This window comes from Vipera berus (assembly GCF_964194415.1).
Source record: "Vipera berus genome assembly, chromosome: Z".
NCBI lineage: Eukaryota > Metazoa > Chordata > Lepidosauria > Squamata > Viperidae > Vipera > Vipera berus.
Genome location: NC_138205.1, coordinates 132,700,784 through 132,714,661, shown reverse-complemented (window position 1 = coordinate 132,714,661; position 13,878 = coordinate 132,700,784). Strand labels below are relative to the sequence as shown.

At 49.7% G+C, this 13,878-nt stretch overlaps 1 protein-coding gene and 1 long non-coding RNA gene across 8 annotated transcripts in view; one reads left to right on the top strand and one right to left on the bottom strand.

The window, feature by feature from the left end:
- LOC308678072 (uncharacterized protein) overlaps window positions 1–12,733 on the bottom strand; it is a 28,156-nt gene extending 15,423 nt beyond the window's left edge. The window contains exons 1-4 of one of the 7 annotated variants that reach the window (XM_081344904.1): window positions 12,212–12,733; window positions 3,740–3,873; window positions 1,265–1,537; window positions 1,091–1,163 (exon numbers count right to left, since the gene is read on the bottom strand). In XM_081344904.1, the coding sequence (XP_081201030.1) occupies window positions 1,091–1,163; window positions 1,265–1,270 (79 nt within the window). In that variant the 5' untranslated portion in view covers window positions 1,271–1,537; window positions 3,740–3,873; window positions 12,212–12,733. Of the gene's footprint in view, window positions 1–1,090; window positions 1,538–3,739; window positions 3,874–12,037; window positions 12,100–12,211 lie in introns of those variants that run through there. The other 6 variants (XM_081344908.1, XM_081344907.1, XM_081344910.1 and 3 more) reach the window with 6 other exon arrangements.
- Window positions 5,783–7,779, top strand: LOC308678091. The gene is made up of 2 exons (XR_014028591.1): window positions 5,783–7,110; window positions 7,261–7,779. It is a non-coding gene; the product is annotated as an uncharacterized lncRNA (long non-coding RNA).
- Window positions 12,734–13,878: the final 1,145 nt, after the last annotated feature.

Genomic DNA, 13,878 nt, shown 5'->3' with positions numbered 1-13,878 from the left:
ACTCTAAGCTGGGTGGTTTCCTTGCCGACGTTTCATGACCCAACTAGGGAATGTCATCAGGGCTAGAAAGGAGGAGGAGAAGGAGGAGGAGGAGAAGAAGAGAAAGAAAAAGAAAGAAAGAAAGAAAGAAAGAAAGAAAGAAAGAAAGAAAGAAAGAAAGAAAGAAAGAAAGAAAGAAAGAAAGATTGGACTGTGGGGTCCCTGGGGCTCTGAGCTGGGTGGTTTCCTTGCAGACGTTTCATGACCCAACTAGGGAACATCATCACGGCAGGAAGGAAGGAAGGAAGGAAGGAAGGAAGGAAGGAAGGAAGGAAGGAAGGAAGGAAAGAAGGAAGGAAGGACTCTGAGCTGGGTGGTTTCCTTGCAGACGTCTCGTGACCCAACTAGGGAACGTCATCACGGCAGGAAGGAAGGAAGGAAGGAAGGAAGGAAGGAAGGAAGGAAGGAAGGAAGGACTCTGAGCTGGGTGGTTTCCTTGCAGACGTCTCGTGACCCAACTAGGGAACGTCATCAGTGTGAGAAGGGAGGAGGAGGAGGAGGGAGGAGGGACAACTGTGGGGGTCCTGGGCTTGGTGGTTGTCTTGAGGACCTTTCATTACCAAACTAGGTAACGCCATCAGGGCAAGGAAGGGGAGGGGTTTGAGGAGGAGGAGGGGGAAGAGGAAGAGGAAGGACTGGGAGGGGGTCCCTGGTGCTCTCTGAGCTTGGCCATTTCCTCGCAGACCTCTCCTTAACCGAGCTGGGTAACGCCACCCGTGCCCCAGGCTCAACCCTCCCCAAACGCCCTCCGCTCAATTCCTCGACTCTCTGCCAGGCGGTCGCAGGAGGTGGGGATGGGGGGTGGTCTGCTGCCCCAGGGGTGATGCTGACGCTCTCCCCCTCCCCGCTCGCCCTGGTTTCGTGCTCGGCAAGGAAGACCCTCTGCCCTTCGAAGCCTTCCGAGCTCGGCACCCGTCGCCCATCCCCGAAAGCAGTCGGTCCGGGGAAAGAACGTCCCTCGAACCCAGCTTTAGGGCGCTGCCCAGATGCCAAGCCGGGTGCCTCCCCCCCTGCCCACTAGGAGCCCCCCCCACCCCAGTTCAGCTTTTACCCAATGATGTGACCAGCTCGTAGTTCTCCATCACAACATCCAGGGACCCCTTGGTGAATTTTTTCCGGAGCTCCTTGGGAAGGAAGCGGAGGACGACCAGCTCAAACGTCGCCTGCTTAAGGGAGGGGGGGGAGGAAAAACAAACAAACCAACCAACAAACAACAAAAACGCACCTGCATCCCACTGCTGGACGGAGGAACTACAAAACTCGTCGGGCGGCCGCCGAAGTCGCCCTCCCGGCCGAGAGATGACGACGAACGGGGACTTTCCCAGGCCTGACAAATCCTTGAGTCACGCGGATCTCCGACTTACCTCGTCGTCGTCGCCGCCGCGTCACCGCTCAGAGGGACAACGAGGACGCCGCCGCGAGGGACCGAAGACCGTTTTTCCACCCCCGCAACCGTCGCGGCATCCTCCAGGTCCTCCGCGGGATCAAAATTCAGACGCTGAAATTTTTTTGAGGGGGTGGGGGTGGGGGAAACAAAAGAAAACAAATACCATGTCCGCGTTGAACCATCGGCGTCGGGGAACGACGAAACCCGTCGGGCGGCGCCGAAGAGGGCAAACGGCTCGCCGGGCCCCCTTTCCCAGCTCCAGTTCAGGGCCTCAACTGGACCGCCCGGGGGGGGCGTTCGGGCTGTCTCCCCTCCACATCTTCCCCCACACACACACACACACCTTGGAGACGTAGAGCAAATGCTTATGGATACATCCTTTGGGGAAGGAAAAAAAAATTGGGGACGGTATCGTTTGGTGGCTCGGCCTGGCCCGTGTGTGTGCACGCGTGCGTGCGTCCGTGTGCACGTGCATGTGTGTGAGGGGCAGGAATGGGGTGAGCAGAGGGCGCTTGTGAGATGGATGGATGGATGGACAAAGATATACTAGATAGATATAGACAGATTTTTTATATATATAAACTGTTTTAGTTTTTAATTCTATCCCAGTGTTCGATTGTTTGTTAATTTTAACATGCCTGGGATTCGTATTTTTAATCTTATCAAAGAACACACACACACACACACACACAGGGCTTTTTTTCTCATAGAACGCTCAGAACGGAGTTCCGGCACCTTTTTTGGATGGAACCTTGTAGGGTAGGCAATAGGTAATAGATAAGACAGATAGATGACATACAAAGTCATTATATATATATATAGAGAGAGAGAGAGAGAAACAATCAATATAGATGATACACAGACTATATATAGAGATACAGAGATAGAGAAACAAATAGACATAAACAATCAATATAGGTAATAGATAAGACAGATAGATGATAGATACAAAGTCTCTCTCTCTCTCTGTGTATATATATATATATTACACACACGCACACACACACACATAGATGAGATAAACAAACAATATAGATGAGAAATTATATATTATATATATATATAGATAAACAATCAATATAGGTAATAGATAAGACAGATAGATGATACGATACACAGACCATACACACATATGAAAAAATAGACACAACATAGATGACAGTGAGCTAGACAGAAAAACAGACAAACATAGATGATAGATTTTATACATACATATTATATACATATATATAATGACAGAACAGTTAACCAGTGGAACAGCTTGCCACCAGAAGCTGTGAATGCTCCAACACTGGAGGTTTTTAAGAAGAGACTGGACAGCCATTTGCCTGAAATGATATATAGGGTTTCCTGCCTGAGCAGGGGGTTGGACTAGATGACCTCCAAGGTCCCTTCCAACTTTACTACTACTACTACTACTACTACTATGAAGAAACTGGACAGCCATTTGCCTGAAATGGTATAGGGTTTCCTGCCTGAGCAGGGGGTTGGACTAGATGACCTCCAAGGTCCCTTCCAACTTTTATTATTATTATTATTATTATTATTATTATTATTATTATTATTATTATTATTATTATTATTATTATTATATTATTATTATTATTATTATTATTATATTATTATTATTATTATTATTACTAGTACTATTACTATTATTACTATTATGAAGAGACTTGGCAGCCATTTGCCTCAAATGGTGTAGGGTTTTCTGCCTAAGCAGGGGGTTGGACTAGATGACCTCCAAGGTCCCTTCCAACTTATTATTATTATTATTACTATTATTACTATTATTACTATTACTATTATTACTATTATTATTATTATTATTATTATTATTATTATTACTATTATTATATTATTATTATTATTTCAGTGCCGTTGTTAAGTTCGGTCGCTAATTTCTGTGAAATAAGGAGAAAATTTATAACTTTCAACATGTATGTATACGTATGTGTATATGTATGTGTATACACACACACACACACACACACACACACACACACACACACATTTTCCCCCTCCTTTTACATACACATTTTTTCCCTTTTGTTATTGTGACTGTCGGATTTACGTTTTGTTTTCTCTTTTGGCATTTCTCTTTTTATTCTTTTATTCCCGCTGATAAAGCATAATAAAGGTATATCCAAAGAGCAAAAAAAAAAAAAAAGAGAGACAGAGAAAAAGAAATAAGAGAGTGGAAGAGAGAAAGAAATAAAATAAAATAAAATAAAATAATAAAATAAAATAAAATAATAAAATAAATAAAATAAAATAAAATAAAATGCACCATCAGAAATCCCTCCGACTTACCTGCAGAATCCCTCCAATTTGCATTTGTGGGAAAGAGTTTTCCAGGAACTGGAGAGCAATTTTTCATCCCAGCCTAGAGCGATGATTGTTCGGTTTCGGTCTGTTGATTTGACTTTTGCCTTTTCTGAAAGTCCCTGCATAAATGGGGGGGGGGGGGGAGAGAGAAGAAATAATAGAAGAAATGAACTCAAAGGGAAAGAAAATTTGATCCTTCCAAGCTCTTTCGTTCTGTCCCTCAGCAAAATCTTGCTTTATTTTTTTTTACATGAAAAAACCAAACCAAAAGCCCTGAGGTGAACAACCTCTTGATTCTGTAAGGGTCTCCTGCTCGAGAAGGGGGTTGGACTAGATGACCTCCAAGGTAGAATAGGATAGGATAAAATTAATAGAATAGAATAGAATAGAATAGAATAGAGAATAGAACAGAACAGAACAAAGAATAGAATAAGGAATAGAATATAGAACAGAATAGAATAAATAGAACAGAATAAAGGAACAGAATAGAATAGAATAGAGTAACGAATAGAATATAGAACAGAATAGAATAAAGAATAGAATAAGGAATAGAATAGAATATAGAATAGAACAGAATAGAATAAATAGAACAGAATAAAGAATAGAATATAGAACAGAATAGAATAAAGAATAGAAGAAATAAGAATAGAATAGAATATAGAACAGAATAAAGAATAGAATAGAATAAATAGAATAGAATATAGAATAGAACAGAATAGAATAAATAGAACAGAATAAAGAATAGAATATAGAACAGAATAAAGAATAGAATAAGAAATAAGAATAGAATAGAATATAGAATAGAATAAAGAATAGAATAAATAGAATAGAATAGAATAGAGAATAGAATAATGAATAGAATAGAATAAAGAACAGAACAGAATAGAATAGAATAGAATAAGGAATAGAATATAGAACAGAATAGAATAAAGAATAGAACAGAATAGAATAAATAGAATAGAATAGAATATAGAACAGAATAGAATAAATAGAACAGAATAAAGAATAGAATATAGGACAGAATAGAATAAAGAATAGAATAAGAAATAAGAATAGAATAGAATAGAACAGAATAAAGAATAGAATAGAATAGAATAAATAGAATAGAATATAGAACAGAATAGAATAAATAGAACAGAATAGAATAGAGAATAGAATAAGGAATAGAATAGAATAAAGAACAGAACGGAATAGAATAGAATAAGGAATAGAATATAGAACAGAATAGAATAAAGAATAGAACAGAAGAGAATAAATAGAATAGAATAGAATATAGAACAGAATAAAGAATAGAATAGAATAAATAGAATAGAATAGGGCACAGGTCGGCAACCTGCGGCTCCGGAGCCGCATGCGGCTCTTTGAGCCGTCTCTTGCGGCTCCCAGCCGCCCGGTGCGCGCGCACCTCTTCCAACGGGCAGTGGTGCGCGCGCACCTCTCCAAATGGAGAGTGGCACCGCCCGTTTGGAGAGGTGCACGCGCACCTCCCCGAATGGGCGGAGGTGCGCGCGCACCTCCCCAAACCTTTGGAGAGGTGCGCGCGTACCTCCGCGCGAATGGGCAGCGGTGCCGCTCTTTCAGGAAGCTGCCGCGGCCCGTCTGTGAAGCTGCCGAAAGCGGCAGCTTAGCAGACGGGCCGCGGCAGCTTCCTCAAAGAGCGGCGCCCCTGCCCATTCCGAGAGGTGCGCGCGCACCTCTCCGAACGACCGGAGGTGCGCGCGTACCTCCGCGCGAATGGGCAGCGGTGCCGCTCTTTCAGGAAGCTGCCGCGGCCCGTCTTGTGAAGCTGCCGAAAGCGGCAGCTTAGCAGACGGGCCGCGGCAGCTTCCTCAAAGAGCGGCGCCCCTGCCCATTCCGAGAGGTGCGCGCGCACCTCTCCGAACGACCGGAGTTGCGCGCGCACCTCCCCAAACCTTTGGGGAGGTGCGCGCGTACCTCCGCGCGAACGGGCAGCGGCGCCGCTCTTTGAGGAAGCTGCCGCGGCCCGTCTTCGAAGCTGCCGAAAGCGGCAGCTTTGCAGACGGGCCGTCGCCGTCGGGCAACCGGTTCCATCTCATTTTTAAAAAAATGGCAGCCGCGTGCGTCCGCGCATGCGCAAAAAACCTTTTTGCGCATGCGCGTGCATGGACACACGCACGCGGCTCCCTCTTTTTTTAATTTGTGATGGAACCGGTTCCCAGTGGCTCTTTTTCTTTTTTAGGTTGCCGACCCCTGGAATAGGGAATAGAATAGAGAATAGAATAGAATATGAAATGGAACGTTATGGAACAGAACAGAATAAGAACAGAATACAACCGAACAGAGCTGGGAGGGACCTTGGAGGTCTTCTAGTCCAGCCCCCCCCCCCCCGCCCTGCTTAAGCGGGAGAACCCATCCCATCTCAGACAAGGGACTTTTTCCAGTCTCTTCTTATTAAACCCCCACCACCACCAGCGACGGAGCGCCCGCGGCTTCCGGTGGCGAGCAGTCCCGCTGGCGAATTCTCCGCTCTCCCCCCCCCACGCCCCCCCCGGTCGGGAAGTTTCTCGTTCGTTCCCTGGTTGCTTCTCTGCCTGGTTTCCGTTCCCGTCCGTTGCCTTCTTGTCCGGCCTTCGTGGGCTTTGGAGAAGAGGTGGATACCCCACCCCGCCCTTCTTCGGGGCAGCCCCCCCCCAAAAAATACGGGAATCACGGCTTATCACGTCGCTTCCTTTTCTTTTAGACTGGCGAAATCCAAATCCCCGCAGCCGTTCTTGGCCTGCAGGCCTGGGATCCTCTGAGTTGCTCCTTCTCTGATCCGTCCGTACTCGTTTATCTTCGATTTTCTTCTTCTTCTTCTTCTTCTTCTTCTTCTTCTTCTTCTTCTTCTTCTTCTTCTTCTTCTTCTTCTTCTTCTTCTTCTTCTTCTTCTTCTCCTCCTCCTCCTCCTCCTGCCTAAACGTAAAAACTTTGGCTTTTCTCCGCTTTATAAAACTCACAAATTTTTCCGTCGGGTAGGGGTGGCGTCCGTCGAGCTCTTTTGGGATCCCGAGCTCACCTTCTGGGCTGCCCGGTGTCCAAAAGTTTGGCGTCGTCTGCGAATCCGAGGAGTTTCCCCGTCTGGTCCTTCTGTCGGGCTCTCCCGCCTGAGCGTGGGGTGGGGCTAGATGACCTCCGAGGTGGCCTTCCAGCTCTGTCATTCCTGCTCAGGGGTTTCCCGCTCGGGCGGGAGGGGGTCGGACTAGATGACCCCCTCTCCCCCCCCCCCGAGGTCCCTTTCAACTCGTCATTCTGATTCGGTCAGGGTCTCTCGCCTGAGCAGGGGGTTGTCCTTCCAGCTGTTATTCCACTGTGAGTTTCCTGCTCGAGCGGGGGGGTTGGACTAGATGACCTCTGAGGTCCCTTCCAGCTGAGTTAGTTTGCTAAGGGTTTTCTGCTCGAGCGGGGGGTTGGCCTAGATGACCTCCGAGGTCCCTTCCAGCTGAGTTATTCTGCTAAGGGTTTTCTGCTCGAGCGGGGGGGGGGGGTTGGACTAGATGACCTCCGAGGTCCCTTCCAACTGTTATTCTGTTAAGGGTCTCCTGCTCAGGCTAGAAGACCTACGAGGTCCCTTCAACCTCTGTCCTTCTATCCTTCTGTAAGGGTCTCCTCCTTTGAGCCGGGGGTTGGACTAGATGACCTCCGAGGTGCCTTCCGGCTCTTGTCATTCTTGCGAAGGGCCTCCCAGTCGGGCAGGGGGTTGGACTAGATGACCTCCGAGTTCCCTTCCACCTCTGTCCTTCTATCCTGTAAAGGTTTCCTCCTTTGAGCCGGGGGTTGGACTAGATGACCTACGAGGGCCCTTCAACCTCTGTCCTTCTATCCTTCTGTAAGGGTCTCCTCCTTTGAGCCGGGGGTTGGACTAGATGACCTCTGAGGTCCCTTCTGGCTCTGTCCTTCTATCCTTCTGTAAGGATCTCCTCCTTTGAGCTGGGGGTTGGACTAGATGACCTCCGAGGTCCCTTCCACCTCTGTCCTTCTATCCTTCTGTAAGGGTCTCCTCCTTTGAGCCGGGGGTTGGACTAGATGACCTCCGAGGTCCCTTCCACCTCTGTCCTTCTATCCTTCTGTAAGGGTCTCCTCCTTTGAGCCGGGGGTTGGACTAGATGACCTCCGAGGTCCCTTCCACCTCTGTCCTTCTATCCTTCTGTAAGGGTCTCCTCCTTTGAGCCGGGGGTTGGACTAGATGACCTCCGAGGTGCCTTCCGGCTCTTGTCATTCTTGCGAAGGGTCTCCCGCTTGGGCAGGGGGTTGGACTAGATGACCTCCGAGGTCCCTTCCACCTCTGTCCTTCTATCCTGTAAAGGTTTCCTCCTTGAGCTGGGGGTTGGACTAGATGACCTCCGAGGTCCCATCCAACTCTGTGATTTGACGATTCTGTCAGGGTCTCCTGCCTGAGGAGGGGGTTGGACTAGAGGACCTCCGAGGTCCCATCCAACTCTGTGATTTGACGATTCTCCTCTTTACCTTTCATTCTCATTTCTCATCTTTCTTATTCTCTTTATCGTGCTTTCTCCTTCTTTCTTCTCTTTACCTTTCATTCTCATCTTTATTGTCTTTCTCTTTATCGTGCTTTCTTTCTTTCATTCTTCCTTTCTTCTTTACCTTTCGTTCTCATCTTTCTTATTCTCTCTTTATCGTGCTTTCTCATTCTTTTCTCCTCTTTACCTTTCATTCTCATCTCATCTTTCTTATTCTCTTTATCGTGCTTTCTCATTCTTTCATTCTTTCTCCTTCTTCTACCTTTCATTCTCATCTCATCTTTCTTGTCTTTCTCTTTATCGTGCTTTCTCATTCTTTCATTCTTTCTCCTTCTTTCTCTTTACCTTTCATTCTCATCTTGTCTTTCTTTATCGTGCTTTCTCATTCTTTCATTCTTTCTCCTTCTTCTACCTTTCATTCTCATCTCATCTTTCTTGTCTTTCTCTTTATCGTGCTTTCTCATTCTTTCATTCTTCCTCCTTCTTTCTCCTCTTTACCTTTCATTCTCATCTTGTCTTTCTTTATCGTGCTTTCTCATTCTTTCCTTCTTTCTCCTCTTTATCTTTCATTCTCATTTCTCATCTTTCTCTCTTTATCGTGCTTTCTCATTCTTTCTTCTTTCTTATCTTTACCTTTCATTCTCATCTTTATTGTCTTTCTTTATCGTGCTTTCTCATTCTTTCATTCTTCCTTTCTTCTTTACCTTTCGTTCTCATCTTTCTTATTCTTTCTTTATCGTGCTTTCTCATTCTTTCATTCTTCCTTCTTTCTTCTCTTTACCTTTCCTTCTCATCTCTCACCTTTCTTATTGTCTTTCTTTATCGTGCTCTTTCATTCTTTCTTCTCTACCTTTCCTTCTCATTGTCTCATTTCTCCCGTTCGTTCTTTCTTTCATTTTCTCTCCCTCACTTTCATTCTAACATGCTGTTTCTCACTTTTTTCCCTCTTTTTCATTCTTTCTTCTACCTTTCACGCTCTCTTCTTCTCTTTCAATTCTGTCTCTCCTTTCTTGTTTTCCCCCCCCCTCATTCTCAACCTTTCATTCTCTCTTTCTCGTGCTCTCTTTCTCTCGCATTTTTTCTCCTTCTCGTTTTATTTTTCTCCCCCTTTCATTCTCGATCTCTTCATTTCTCTCCAGGCTTCATTCTCTCCTTTCTCTTGCTTTTTCCTTCTTTCTCTCCCTTTCATTCTCCTTTCCCTCCCTCTCATTCTTTCATTGTCTTTCTCATGCTACCTCTTTTTCTCTCTCTTTCTTCCTTCCCCATTCTTTCTTCTCTCCGTCTCTCCCTCCTTCATTCTCTCTTCTTTCTCGTGCTTTTTCCCTTTCTCCACCTTTCATTCCCTCTTTCTCTCCCTCACGCTTTCGTTCTTCCTCTTTCTCACGCTACCTTTTTCCCTCGCATTCTTTCCTCCCTCTCATTCGTCATCCTTTCTTCTTTCATTCTCGTTCTCTCATTCTGTCTCTCTTCTCTTTCTCACGCTCCTTTACCCCTTTCTCGCGCTTCCTCTCTCCTTCTCCCCCTTTCATTCCCTCTTCTTTCTCTCCCTCTTTCATTTCTCTTTCTCCTGCTACCTCTTTCTTCTCTTTTCTCCCTCGTTCTCCTTCATTCGTTTTCTTTCTCTCTCCCTCCCTCCCTTTCCCCCCCCAACCTGCCAAACTTCCTCTGGGGGGGGTCACCCCGCCCTTCCTCGTCCACTAAGCCAGGACAGAACCCCCCCCCCGCAAAAGCAGATTACAGCCCCCCAAGGAGGACCCCCCCCACACCCGGGAGAGTTTGAGGGGGGGGGAAAGGCACGAGAGACCTTAAGCAGGGCTGCAATCCCCCCGCCCAAAATGCCCTTTCTCTCTTGGGAAGCAGGACCCCATCAACCCCCCCAAAAAATCTGCCCCTCCCTCTCTTGGGAAGCAGGACCCCCACCTCAAATCCCCCCCAAATCTGCCCCTCCCTCTCTTGAGAAGCAGGACCCCCGCCTCAAATCCCCCCTCAAAAAATCTGCCCCTCCCTCCCTCCCTCAAATCCCCCCCCAAAATCTGCCCCTCCCTCTCTCTTGGGAAGCAGGACCCCCTCCTCAAATCCCCCCCAAAATCTGCCCCTCCCTCTCTCTTGGGAAGCAGGACCCCCTCCTCAAATCCCCCCAAAATCTGCCCCTCCCTCCCTCCCTCCAATCCCCAAAACTGCCCTTTCACTTTTAAGCAGGACCCCCTCCTCAAATCCCCCCAAAATCTGCCCCTCCCTCCCTCCAATCCCCCCCAAAACTGCCCTTTCTCTTTTAAGCAGGACCCCCTCCTCAAATCTCCCCCAAAATCTGCCCTTCCTCTCTCTTGGGAAGCAGGACCCCCCTCCTCAAATCCCCCCAAAATCTGCCCCGCCCTCCAATGCCCCCCCAAAACTGCCCTTTCACTTTTAAGCAGGACCCCCTCCTCAAATCCCCCCAAAATCTGCCCCTCCCTCCCTCCTTGCCTCAAATCCCCCTCAAAAACTGCCCTCCCTCTCTTGGGAAGCAGGACCCCCTCCTCAAATCCCCCCAAAAAATCTGCCCCTCCCTCTCTTGGGAAGCAGGACCCCCGCCTCAAATCCTCCCCCTAAACTGCCCTTCCCTCTATCTTGGGAAGCAGGACCCCCGCCTCAACCCCCCCCCGAAAATTGCCCTTTCTCTTTTAAGCAGGACCCCCTCCTCAAATCTCCCCCCCAAAAAGCTGCCCCTCCCTCTCTTGGGCAGCAGGACCCCCTCCTCAAATCCCCCCCAAATCTGCCCCTCCCTCCCTGCCTCAAATCCCCCCCCCAAAAAACTGCCCTTCCTCTCTTGGGAAGCAGGACCGCCTCCTCAAAACACCCCAAAATCTGCCCCTGCCTCCCTCCCTCAAATCCCCCCCAAAACTGCCCTTTCTCTATTAAGCAGGACCCCCTCCTCAAATCCTCCCCCCAAACTGCCCCTCCCTCTCTTGGGAAGCAGGACCCCCTCCTCAAATCCCCCCAAAATCTGCCCCTCCCTCAAATCCCCCCCCAAAATCTGCCCTTCCTCTCTTGGGAAGCAGGACCCCCTCCTCAAATCCCCCCAAAATCTGCCCCTCCCTCTCTCTTGAGAAGCAGGACCCCCTCCTCAAATCCTCCCCCCAAACTGCCCCTCCCTCCCTCCCTCCCTCCCTCAAATCCTCCCCCCAAAATCTGCCCTCCCTCTCTTGGGAAGCAGGACCCCCTCCTCAAATCCCCCCCAAATCTGCCCCTCCCTCTCTCTTGAGAAGCAGGACCCCCTCCTCAAATCCCCCCCCAAATCTGCCCCTCCCTCCCTCCCTCAAATCTCCCCCAAAATCTGCCCTCCCTCTCTTGGGAAGCAGGACCCCCTCCTCAAATCCCCCCAAAATCTGCCCCTCCCTCCCTCCCTCCAATCCCCCCCCAAAACTGCCCTTTCTCTTTTAAGCAGGACCCCCTCCTCAAATCCCCCGCAAAATCTGCCCTTCCTCTCTTGGGAGGCAGGACCCCCTCCTCAAATCCTCCCCCAAAATCTGCCCCTCCCTCCCTCCCTCCCTCAAATCCCCCCCAAATCTGCCCCTCCCTCCCTGCCTGCCTGCCTCCAACCCCCTCCCCCCAAAAAACTGCCCCTCCCTCTCTTGAGGAGCAGGACCCCCGCCTCAAATTCTCCCCTCCCCCCCCCCAAAAAAAGCTGCCCCTCCCTCCCTCTCTTGGGCAGCAGGACCCCCTCCCCCCTCCTCCCAAAGCCACCCCGCCCTGCTGCGGCCCCCTCCCCCTCCCCTCCCTCCTCCCTCTTCCCCCGCCCGCCAGGCCCGAAGCCCCCCCCCCTCACCCCTCCGGCTTCGGCGTCGGAGTAGGCCCAGCCGGGGCCTTGGCCTTCCCGCCCTCCCTCCCTCCCTCCCGCCACGTGTGAGTCTCTCGCCCTCCCCCACCCGGCCGCGGACCCCCCCTCCTCCCTCCCCCGGGCCGCCGCCCTCTCTCCTTCCCCCCCCCCCCGGTCGCTCACCAGGCCGCGCCGTGACCCCTTGACCCGGCGGGCGGGGTCGCCATAGCAACAAACGGCGACGGCTCCGCGGGCCCCGTGGCGGAGGCGCGGCGCGTCACTCACGCGTCATCGGCGCCAGGGCGGTGACCTCACCGCGCTCTGACGTCACGCGCCTCCCTCCCCTCCCTCCCTCCCGCCGCGCGCGCCTGCGCAGAGCCTCTCCGGGGGGGGACGGGGCGAGGCTTGCTTGCTTTCTCTCTCTCTCTCTCTCTCTCTCTCAATTTTTTTTTTTTTTTGGTCTCCCAGTTATTATTGTTGTTTGCTCATCCGAAGACCCGGATGAAAGGAAGCGGAAGCGGACGCCGCCGAGGCTGGCCCGGCGCGTTTCCGAGCGCGCCTTTGCTCGGCGCGCCGCGACGTGGCGTCCGCCCCGCGCGGCCTGACGGGAAAGAGAGTTCTGGGTCGATGGGCAGCCACGGCACACATAAACACACACACAGACAAAAACACAAACCACGCAAGTCGCTGAGGGGAATCTCGCGAGATAGGAGGACTTTTCCGCCCGCCCTCTCTCTCTCTCCCTCCCTTTCCCCCCCCTTTCTCTCGCGCGGCTCTCTGGGAAGGGTAGTTCCTCGCTCGAAGGCCGCAGGCTTCCTACGCGAGGCTTCCCGCAAACCTGGGCCTCTCGGATGGCAAGGCCTCGTTGGTTCCCGCTGGGCCGGATCCGCCGCCATCCTAGCGGGGAAGCATGGGCTCTGTAATCCAAAGGCTGCGCTGGGGATCTGGACTCTGCCCTGTTGGGGTTTAGGGCCAGATTTCTCAGGCGGGTAGTCGTCGACTCCCAGAATCCCCCAGCTGTGTCAAAGGGAATTCTGGGAGCGGATAATCCGTGCCTGCCCATTGTGGGAGTTGGAAGCCCACTTGCTGAGGGATTGTGGGAAGCCCACTTGCTGAGGGATTGTGGGAGCCGCAATCGACCCACACCGGCTGGGGGATTCTGGGAGTCAAAAAATAATAATCTACCCACGCCGGCTGGGGGATTCTGGGAATCGAACTCAAGTCCAGTCGACGTCCGAGAGCTGGGGATTCTGGGAATTAAAGGCCACCCACACCTGCTGGGGGATTCTGGAAGTCAAAAATCTACATAGGGTTTCCTGCCCGAGCAGGGGGTTGGATTAGATGACCTCCAAGGTCCCTTCCAACCGTATTATCATCATCATCATCATCATCATCATCATCATCATCATTATTATTATTATTATTATTATTATTATTATTATTCACACCAGCTGGGGGGATTCTGGGAATCTAACTCAAGTCCAGTCGAAGTCCGAGAGCTGGGGATTCTGGGAATTGAAGGCCACCCACACCTCCTGGGGGATTCTGGAAGTTAAAAATCTACATAGGGTTTCCTGCACGAGCAGGGGGTTGGACTAGATGACCTCCAAGGTCCCTTCCAACTGCATTATTATTATTATTATTATTATTATTATTATTATTATTATTATTATTATTATTTATTATTATTATTATTATTATTATTATTATTATTATTATTATTATTATTCACACCAGCTGGGGGGATTCTGGGAATCTAACTCAAGTCCAGTCGAAGTCCGAGAGCTGGGGATTCTGGGAATTGAAGGCCACCCACACCTCCTGGGGGATTCTGGAAGTTAAAAATCTAC